This window comes from Harpia harpyja, chromosome 3 (genome assembly GCF_026419915.1).
Source record: "Harpia harpyja isolate bHarHar1 chromosome 3, bHarHar1 primary haplotype, whole genome shotgun sequence".
NCBI lineage: Eukaryota > Metazoa > Chordata > Aves > Accipitriformes > Accipitridae > Harpia > Harpia harpyja.
In genome coordinates, this window is record NC_068942.1 from 83,639,816 (window position 1) to 83,649,192 (window position 9,377).

The window sequence follows — 9,377 nt, forward strand, 5'->3', positions numbered from 1 at the left end:
CTGAGCCTGTAGTGCTGTTTGCCTGCTCAGCTGTGTTTTCTCTAAGGAGAGCAGAGCTGCTCTCTGGGCTCCACTGACTGTAGCAGGAGCTCGGGCACCCAGCCCATTGGTGACACCTGCAGGTAGAACCCTAAAAGTAGCTGTATTAGTCTGAAAGCTGGATCCTGCCTGCAGTTTCCTCTTGGTATGAAATAGTTTTCTCATGAAAGTAGATGAACCCACTCTATCTCACTTTCTTTCTGCTGCAAACATCCCATCGATGCTATTACCAGTTCAGCCATCTCTTCACACTTCATAAAGCTAGCGGTGTCTCACATGTTCACACATGTTTTCACTTTGATGCTTTCTAGTCTAGGCTACTGTATACACATACTGCAGGCAACAACCTGCTGAAGGGACACACGTTGTTAGTGGTTAGGCAGCTGCAGCTGTGCATCCAACAGGGAAGTGCTTCCATGCCTCATACCACTGGGAGTGCAGGGGACGGATGTATCGGGCCCCCGCACCTCAGGAAGTGATAGACTGCCGGGCATCCACTCGGCTATTTGCTGTGTTACCAGTGAGCGCTTCTGCCTTGAATGCCCAGCCTTGCTGTCCCATGCAGAAGTTGCCTTGCCACTGTGCAGCCTCCTCCGCTTGGCTCCACGTAGCCTTTTCAGCCCTCGGAGCACCACTCCTCTAACAGCAGCGGCCCTTGCCTTTGGCTGGAGGGCAGCAGGCACTCCCACAGCGCAGGGAGGCATCAGGAGAACAGGGCTGCAGCCAGCAGCCTCCACGGGGCTGTGGCAGTTGCACAGAGGAGGACAGACACAGCTGGGAACAAAGCCTGCAGTCACCAGTAGCCAAACCCAGCAGGGGATCTCAGCACTGGCCTTGCCTAACAAGCCGGACACTTCATTCACTTTCTCTTGCAGAGTGCTGCTGGCTTTGATGAGATGGCAGCTCCCACCTCCTCGTATGAAAAAACAAGACCACTGGAGGCAGGTGAGACAACTGAGTACCAGCCCTGGGCTTGGTGGGAAGCTGTAGGACACATGGTCCCTCTGTGGCAGCACACTGGCAGGCATGTGCTGTGGTGGGATATGGATTTAACCTGTGTTGAGGGGCAGGAGAAGGTGGCTGAACTGCAGGTTCCTCTGGGAGAGGCAGAGGTCTGGGTTTCTCCTGGATGCTTGGGGTGGTAGAAGGGAGCCATTGGGCAGGCTTGATCAACTCTCTTCTCCACAGGAGCTTCCAGTGGCACCAGCAGCCTGCGGTCACGATTTGAAAACATGGCTAAGTCAGCAGAGGAGGAGAGCAGAAGGCAGGCAGAGGAGGACCGGGTGAGGCAGCAGGCTCGGGAGTGCCAGGCGGCTCGGCGGAAGGTGAGCCATGGCCATCTTGCCATGTCCTCCAAGGCTTGCGAAGCAGACTTTTCCTCAGGGCCATGCAGCTCCATGTCCTTCTACCTGATCTCTTTATAGTAATGTCTTGCCTAAACTGCTTCCCTGCAACTGCCAGGGATTGCCATTGAACTTCACAGCTATCACTGGATTTTCCCTTTCGGCACACTGATCAGGACGTGCCTGCACCCAGCCATGGCCCCCTGTGGTTTGGCCTAGGCTCCTTCTTGCCTCTAGTGCCTGGCAAACACAGTGCAATCACAGCTCCCCAGTATCGCCATCCCAGCAGTCTGCATTCAGGGTTTTCCAAACGGGAGATTGCACCCAAACCCTCACGTTTACAAGACGTCCTTCTACATTGTGCTGTTTCTGCATTCAGTGTGCAGATAATGTTTCACCAATAAAGCACTCCCTGAAACATTCCCTGCTTGAGGCTACTTTCTGCAGACCCTGTAGTCATTACAGGCCTGGTAGTGTCCAGTCCCTAGGGCAGGTTTATGGGAGCTGGAACAGATTTCAGCTGGAGGAAAACAGAGTTGCTCTGTGAGCTGGCACAGATTTCAGCTGAAAGAAAATTTTCTGAGTTGCTCTGTGGGGAATGGGAATGGACATTGCTCTGGATCACATTCAAAGGGATTGAGGGGATCTGATGACTTTTTTCCAGCGATGATGGGACCAGTGATGCGCTGGACAGCACCTTACACCATGAGATGGGCTCTTGGAGTGGGTCAATTCAGTGGCAGTACAGTGAGCTGTAGCTAAGTATGTGAGAGAGGTTCAAATACATGAGCCACGAGGGTCTTCACAGCAATCCCAGGTACCAGTTCAGCACAGACCTAATGGCTAAGCTGCTTCCCCATTGTGCAGAGGATGATGCTCCATTTATGTCATGGTAGCACTAAAGGCACCTGCAGTGGAGGGGGCTCCCTTGTGTTGGGTGCTGTGCAGTCATGGGAATGCTGCCTGCAGTGGATGCTTTGCAAGTGACTTTCCTGTCACTTCTCACTTCATGGCAGGAAGCAAAAAGGGAGGATGAGGAAACGCCACCCACTTTGCCACCGAGGCCGGCAGATCTGGGCGAAGAGCTGTGCAAGATCCCCAGCCAGGATCAGCCCACCTACAGTGAAATTTTGGATGTTGGTGGAGACTATGAGGAGCTGCCAGAGCCCTCTGATTACTGTGACAGTACCAATGGAGGTGCTGACTATGAGGAGCTGCCAGCACCCTTGGGAAAGCTGGATACCAACTATGACCATGGAGGAGATGGAGGTGAGGACTATGAGGAGATCCTTCCTGAGGAGCCCAGCCAGAGCCAGCCCCACCTGGGTGAGTACTGTTGGAAAAGCCCATGTCTTGGGGAGCTCGTATCTGTCCACTCACCTCACTGGATGTATGGGACCGACTGCAGAGGGAATTTGTATCCTGAAGGCTACTGTGTTCACAGTAGCAGCCCATGATGACAGAGACTTGGTTGTCTCCCACTCCCTTGCCTGGCTCTAAGGTGTAAGATCAGCTGCATGGGATGCTGGGCCAGGCAGCAAGTATTCTGCTGGAGCAGGACTGAGGCAGGAGGACCAGAGGGCTGCCCTGGGCTCTGAGGAAGCTGGACCTGGACTGATGTTCTTGGTGCACTGCTTCTGGGCAAGCAACTACCAGTGCTGCACTGCGGCCTGGGGGTGCCCTCTTAATTCAGCCTGTTGCTCAAACAGCTGGTGCTCACAAGACCTGATCTGGTGGTGTCTCCTGGGTGTGAGGAGTGCAGGGTAGTCTTCCTCCAAGCACATAAGCAAACTGCATGGGCTGCTGTTGATGTTTCTGTCACAGCTTCACTGGTACTGGAGATGGTAAGTGGAGAGGCTGGAGTTATGTTGGGAGAGGAGTATGGAGAATCAGGACCCCACCTCTCTCTTTGCAGAAGGGGAGAGAAGTCATGCCTTGCTTTGAGCCATGGTACACCTCTCCCTGTTGATAGGGTTTGGATGTGATTCACCCCAAAGCTGACAGCTGGGTGGAGGGTGGCACTGACCAGATCTATATGACTGCTTTCAGCCTCTTTCTCATCTGCTTGTCCTGTCTTCTGCAGGGGAACCGGGCGATGTTTATGAGGTGGAGAGCCCTGGGACCTGTGCAGTGGCTCTCTATGATTACCAAGGAAGGTGGGTCTGCCATCCAGGCTGCGGAGAGAGGCACTGGGAGCTGTCTGGGGCGGTGTGACAGGGAGGTGGTGGCTTATACCATCAGCAGTGGTGAAAAGGTTTCGACTTGGTGGTTTAAATTTCTTCCTCTTGGAAAGTAGAAAGAGACCTGACTTGGGAACAGAGAAGCTTCATATTTCATCTGTGAAGTCTTGCTCTTTCTCTGCTTTATCTGTGTTGTTTGATGGGGGTTGGATGAGATGAACTCTGAGGGGAGGGTTATCAGAATGCTTGTTCTATATTCTCCTCCTGGGGGGGGTGGGAGGAGGGATGTAAAACCAGCTCTCTCTGGGGTTATCTTTGCATTGTGACTATCTTTTCTGAAAAATTTTTGCAGATGGAGATGATGAGATTTCTTTTGATCCTGACAACACAATCACGCACATTGAGATGGTAAATGAAGGCTGGTGGCGGGGGCAGTGCAGGGGCAAAGTAGGCCTCTTTCCAGCAAATTATGTAAAGCTTCTGCAGTGAAACCAGCATTATCCAAGCTGCTTCCTTCCAAACTTTTGCCTCTCTGCTTCAGCCTTTTACGTGTTACTAGCTTAATTTGGCTCAGCGTGGCGTGTCTACATGCAAGAAATACCAAGGAGCAAACTGGCAGTGTCTGAGGGAATGTTTTGTCCTGTGCCCAAGAGGACTTTGGTTCCCGTTGGCTTCCAGATGGGAAAGGTGAGATGGTTTAACAGCATGTGAGTGCAATATAAGACATCTTTTCTACCTAGGCTGTCCCCCATGTCCCACACAGCAGAAGTGTGTCCATTCCTGTTCCCAACAGGGCAATTTGCAGAAAAGAAACACCAACTCTAATCAGTCAAGGCAGAAGGGACATGAGCTATGGGATCTTTTTAAGTTGCTGTAGCCCTGGATCTCACCCTACCCAGGGGGCAAGGAAAAGAGCACTGTGATGGCCAAACTTGCCTTTGTTCCCAAGAAGGGTTTCCACTTGATACCAAAAAGCTGGTCGAAGAAACTCTCTAAGACTCGTTTTGGAGTTTTAGAAAGCAGGCATTCTTCATTGCAGCACTGGATGCACGGGGGATAATTCCACCTAGCGTGCATACCACAGCTTTAGCACTAACAGGTTATATAGAATAACTAATTGCATATTAATCAGATTAGTATACATATACATAAAAATGATTGCAACTGATTATCATAGTACTGCCTACATCTGATCATGCGCAATGAAGGATCCATTTGAGTCGAAGGGCTGCTTTTGCGACCACCGACCCATTTGAAGTTCTTGCTGGCTGTCCTTGAAGTCTTTATTCTTGTTCTTGTTCTTTGATCTTGAAGCTTAACGCAGTTTCAATCGCATGCGGTCAGTTTCAGCATTGTTCTCATCTAGCCTACAGGAACATCTAGTCATAAGAGCAAAGAACTGCAAAACTTATGAATAATTACTAGTTAATCACTTGACTAGATTTTGTAATTATCTCCCCAGTTACCCTTTGTCTACTGTTTCAACCATTATGTTAATATATGATCATTTATCAAATCTCACTTGCACAGTCACCTAGCAGCAAACCAGTTTTCATAGAAGGTACAAAATATTAAAACCATAAAAGTTTGAACAAACCATACGAAATGTATGGACATATGCTATCAGAACAAGGCTGGGAAGTGCCCTCTCTCCTTACCCTGTATTCAGAGAAGGTGGCTGAGGCAGGACCCTGGCCAACAGCAACACAACCAGTGAGTTGTAAGCCAGAGGGCCCACCAATCCCACCTGAGAGTCAAACTACTCACAAGCATTTTCTCCCTGTGGGAACAAGAGTAAGACAAAAAGGTCACAGGTGGCCCCAAAGGCCACTCATCCTCTCATTGCTGTGCTGGCCCTTGAGCCATGGCTGAGGAGTGGGACAGACAGAAGTGCAGCCCTATAACTGCAGCAGACCAAAAACCCAGAGCACAGCACTGGGCAGAGATCCCTGCCAGGACTAAAGCAGACAGGGAGGGGAGACGTGGTTGTTCCAGGAGCCCACCCTCACCATGGACTCAAGTCAGTCCTTGAGAGTGCCCAGCATCTGGGCGTAAGCCTGCAGGGTTCTCCTCCTCCCATGCGTTGGCCAAGCTGAACCTCGAGGGCCTGAGGGAAAACAGATCTGTCTCACAATGGGCATCTTTCTTTCCCTGACTTCCCACCCCATTGATGACATCTTCCCTAAGAGCCACAATAAAGATCCAGGTGCCCCCCTGTGTGCCTCTGTGCAGGATGGCACACCCTGCTATGCAGGGATGCCTGGTGCCTGCAGCAGGTGTCTCCCCCTGTGGCCACTTCTGTCCTACTGACAGTGGTGATGGGGGGAGGTTTGTTCAGCAGCCACCGCTTTGCTCAGGCTCCCACCACTGGCAAAGATCTCTTCCTGCCTACCAACATCCCAAATGTCTACCCGTCCTGTGCAGAGTCTCACTAAGGAGTGTAGGACCTCAGCAGCTGATGGCTCTAGGCCCTCTCTTTAGATCTGATTTAGTTGCTCACCCACCACAGATGCTCTCCCAAACCCACTGGGCGTTGACACAGCTGACTCCACAGCCCAGATCTCCCCACAATCACTTCATCCTTCATCAAGATGTTTCCTCTGCAGGGTTGTCCTTGCTCGAGGCTTAACCCAAGCTGTTCTCTCAGAGTTCAGAGAAGCCTCTTTGGTTTCTCTCCTCCAGCGCCTATTTCTTTGCTTGCCTTGAAAGCAGCTGTGGCCTGATGCTCCCTTCCCGCAGCTAAACCCTTTACCTCAGCCAGCTGCACAGTCATACTAGCAAGGATTTGCCAAAGCTCTGCCATGGGCTCTCTTGCAGGCCTATGCCTTGGTATGGGCAGTCACATTGACATCCCCGTCACTCCCCATGAGCAGGATGAACTTTCAAACTGCCACTTCGCCGACAGCTTCAGCTGTGGAGGAGGCCTAGCTGATATGTCAGGCTCTTAGGGATATTCTGACCTTGTTGAAATGAAGCTGCTGTTGGTAAGGGTATGTGGAAGGGGAGTATATGCTCCTTTAAGGGTATCTGGTCAAGGACCCTTCTCAGTGCAAAACAAAGGGGGGTAATAAGGAAGAAGCCATAGACAAGAACATACAAGAACACCAACCTGACCACCAAACCCAGTCAGTCACTGTACTGGGTCTGGCTGAGATGGAGTTAATTCTCCCCATAGCAGCCCTCGTAGCGCTGTGCTCCGCATCGGTAGCTAGAAAGGTGGTGATAACACCAAACACGAGCCAGTGTTTTGGCTACTGCTGAGCAGTGCTGGCACAGCATCAAGGCTGTCTCTCCAACATTTTTGCGCCCCCCTCAACGGCAGGCTGGGGCAGGGCAAGATCTTGGGAGGGGACATAATCAGGACAGCTGACCTAAACTAACCAAGCAGATATTCCATACCATATGACGTCAGCTCAGATATAAAAGCTAAGTAAAGGGAGACGGAAGGGGGGCATTTTTGTCTTCTGGAGCAACCGCTACACGTACTGAAGCCCTGCTTCCCAGGAAGTGGCTAGACATCGCCTGCTGATGGGAAGTAGAGAATAACATCATTTGTTTTTCTTTGCTTTCACACGCGACCTTTGCTTTCACTTTATTAAACTGTCCTTATCTTGACCCACGAGCCTTTTGTTATATTTTCTCCCCCCCTGTCCAGCTGAGGAGGGGGAGTGATAGAGCAGCTTTGGTGGGCACCTGGCACCCAGCCAGGGTCAACCCACCACAGTCACACTAATTGATGAAGTCATGTGAGAGGGTGAGAACATTTATTCCACCAAGCTTATCTGATCAGGGACCTTGTCAGCTGGGAAACTAAGGGAAAAAGCAGGAAGTCAGAACCAAAGTATACAGAAACACAGACCTGACAGAACATGGAGACACTGACAAGAAACAAACCTCGCCTGTTACACTAATTGATGAGCTATCAAGAAACTACAGGCGCCACTTTCAGGAGCAGACTTTGCGAACCAGGAGAGATGGTGGACACCGGACTCGCAAGGGGGTGGAAATGCTTCCAGTCAGCCATGCTGGTCCACCTGGCATGTTGGGAGCTGTATTCTTTCTGCACGCGGCTGCCAGAGAGCCATGTGGGCCCACCGGGCGTGCTGGGAGGTGTAGCACTGCTGCCAAGGTTGCTGCCAAGGTTGCTACCAAGGTTTGGTGCTGCAGCTCGGCCTTTGGGCACGCACATTTCCCGGGAGCAGGCTCCGGCCCCTCCCTCATGCTGTCAGCTCGGGCGCATGTGCGGTGCCCAGGAGCAACATGAGACACGACTTACCCATTCTTCCCCTGTGGATGTCGTTGACGGCATCTGGCTTTGGTTGCCTCAGTTGTCTCTGATTTGCCTTGTTATCATGTAAGTGTTGGTGAAAAGCGAAAAGTCTAACAGTCACTTGCTTTTTAGAGTAGCTGTCGTGGCTGAAGTTGGAGAGACCAGAAAAAGGTAAACCAGCTGAAGAATAAAATGAAGTTGATTGAATTGGAACCTGTCTCTATCTGCAGATGAGAAACCCCATCTCTCTGGGTGAGGAAGGATTCCTATTAGTAGTCTTCAGCAGACTAGATCACCAAAATATAAGCCGAGGCTATATGTGTAACCAAAACTATGATAAACCCATGTATTTGTGTGTGTTGCACCACGTATCTATGAAGCCTTATATTTTAAAAACTGTAAGACACCAAGATACTCCTTAGGTGGGTGGCAGTCAAGTGAATGGAGCTGCAGAAGCAGATGGGCGAGTAAGAAAGAGAAGAGAGCACTGTCTGAATTGTAAAATTCTCCGGCCAGCGCTGAGAGGTAGCTGCAGTGAGTTTCCCTGTACCTTTCTGTCTGCTCCTCAGTCCTTGTCTTACTTTTCTGTTTATAACCCTCTGTCCTGCTCCCCATCCCTCTTTTTCCATCCCTCCCTGCCCCATCTGTCTCCCCCCATCCATTCTCTCTCTTCCTCCTCCTCGTCTCCCTCTTTGTCTCTATCTCTCTGTCCTTCTTGTGTCTCTACCGCTCTGTCCTGCTCGCTGCGCCTTTTTCTCATTCTGTCCCAGTGTCCTGCTCCCTGACCCTCTTTCGCTCTGTTGCTTTGTCCTTCTATCTGTCCTTCTCCCCCCCGTTTCTCTCATGCTCCCTCTTCTTTTTTTATTCTCTGTTGCTCTGTCCTGCTCCCTGTGCCATCATTTCTCACTGTATCCCTGTCTCGCTCCCTGCCCCTGTTCTTTTTTAATCCCTCTCTGTTATTATGTCCATCCCATTTTTTTTTTTCATCTCCAGCCTGCTCCCTGTCCTTATTTTCCTTTCTGTCCTGCTTCCACTCCCTCTTTCTGCCTCTTCCTCTGTTCCTGCTCCTTCTTTCTCCATCTGTCCTGCACCCTTCCTCCCCTGCCTTGCTGTGCCTCTGTCCTTTTTCTTGTCCCTGTCTTTTCTTTCTCTTGCTGTCCCGTTCCCCGCCTCGTGCTTTTTCGCTACACCCCCGCTGTCCAGCCAGCTTCCGCTTTTCTCCTCTCTTCTAGTGTCCTGCTCCTCGTTTTTGGCAGCCTTCGCCTCTGCCCAGCAGCCCATCGCTCCAGGAGCCAGCCGGCCGACCGTGCGTTCCCCGACGGACCGACGAGCGTGGCTCTGGGACCGACAGCCGAGGTGTCCCAGGGGCAGGGGGAGCGTCGGGGGGGGGCCCCGAGCCCCGGAGCGGACTCGCTGGCAGGACTCGTTAGGCGCGCGACTGACCGAACGGACGCCGGCCGGCCGGCCGCGTTGCCCTCCGGGCTGCGTTTGCGCTCCCTTTGCACGGGGCGAGGGGCCGTGAGGGAGCCCAGGGGAGGAGGAGGT

General features: G+C 51.7%; 1 protein-coding gene across 1 annotated transcript; it reads left to right on the top strand.

Annotated features, from left to right (window-relative positions):
* Positions 1-795: 795 nt before the first annotated feature.
* Positions 796-5,997, top strand: LOC128140197 (src substrate protein p85-like). The gene is made up of 5 exons (XM_052783734.1): positions 796-993; positions 1,228-1,364; positions 2,399-2,708; positions 3,466-3,538; positions 5,817-5,997. The coding sequence occupies exons 1-5, from the start codon at positions 936-938 to the stop codon at positions 5,995-5,997; spliced, it is 759 nt and encodes a 252-aa protein (XP_052639694.1). The 5' UTR covers positions 796-935.
* Positions 5,998-9,377: the final 3,380 nt, after the last annotated feature.

Excerpts from the sequence above, each read along its gene's own strand:
- LOC128140197 (XM_052783734.1), top strand. The coding sequence starts at position 936 with ATGGCAGCTCCCACCTCCTCGTATGAAAAAACAAGACCACTGGAGGCA. Across the intron at positions 994-1,227 it reads ACTGGAGGCAGGTGAGACAA|GAGCTTCCAGTGGCACCAGC; the intron begins CTGAGTACCAGC and ends TCTTCTCCACAG. Across the intron at positions 1,365-2,398 it reads GCCAGGCGGCTCGGCGGAAG|GAAGCAAAAAGGGAGGATGA; the intron begins GTGAGCCATGGC and ends ACTTCATGGCAG.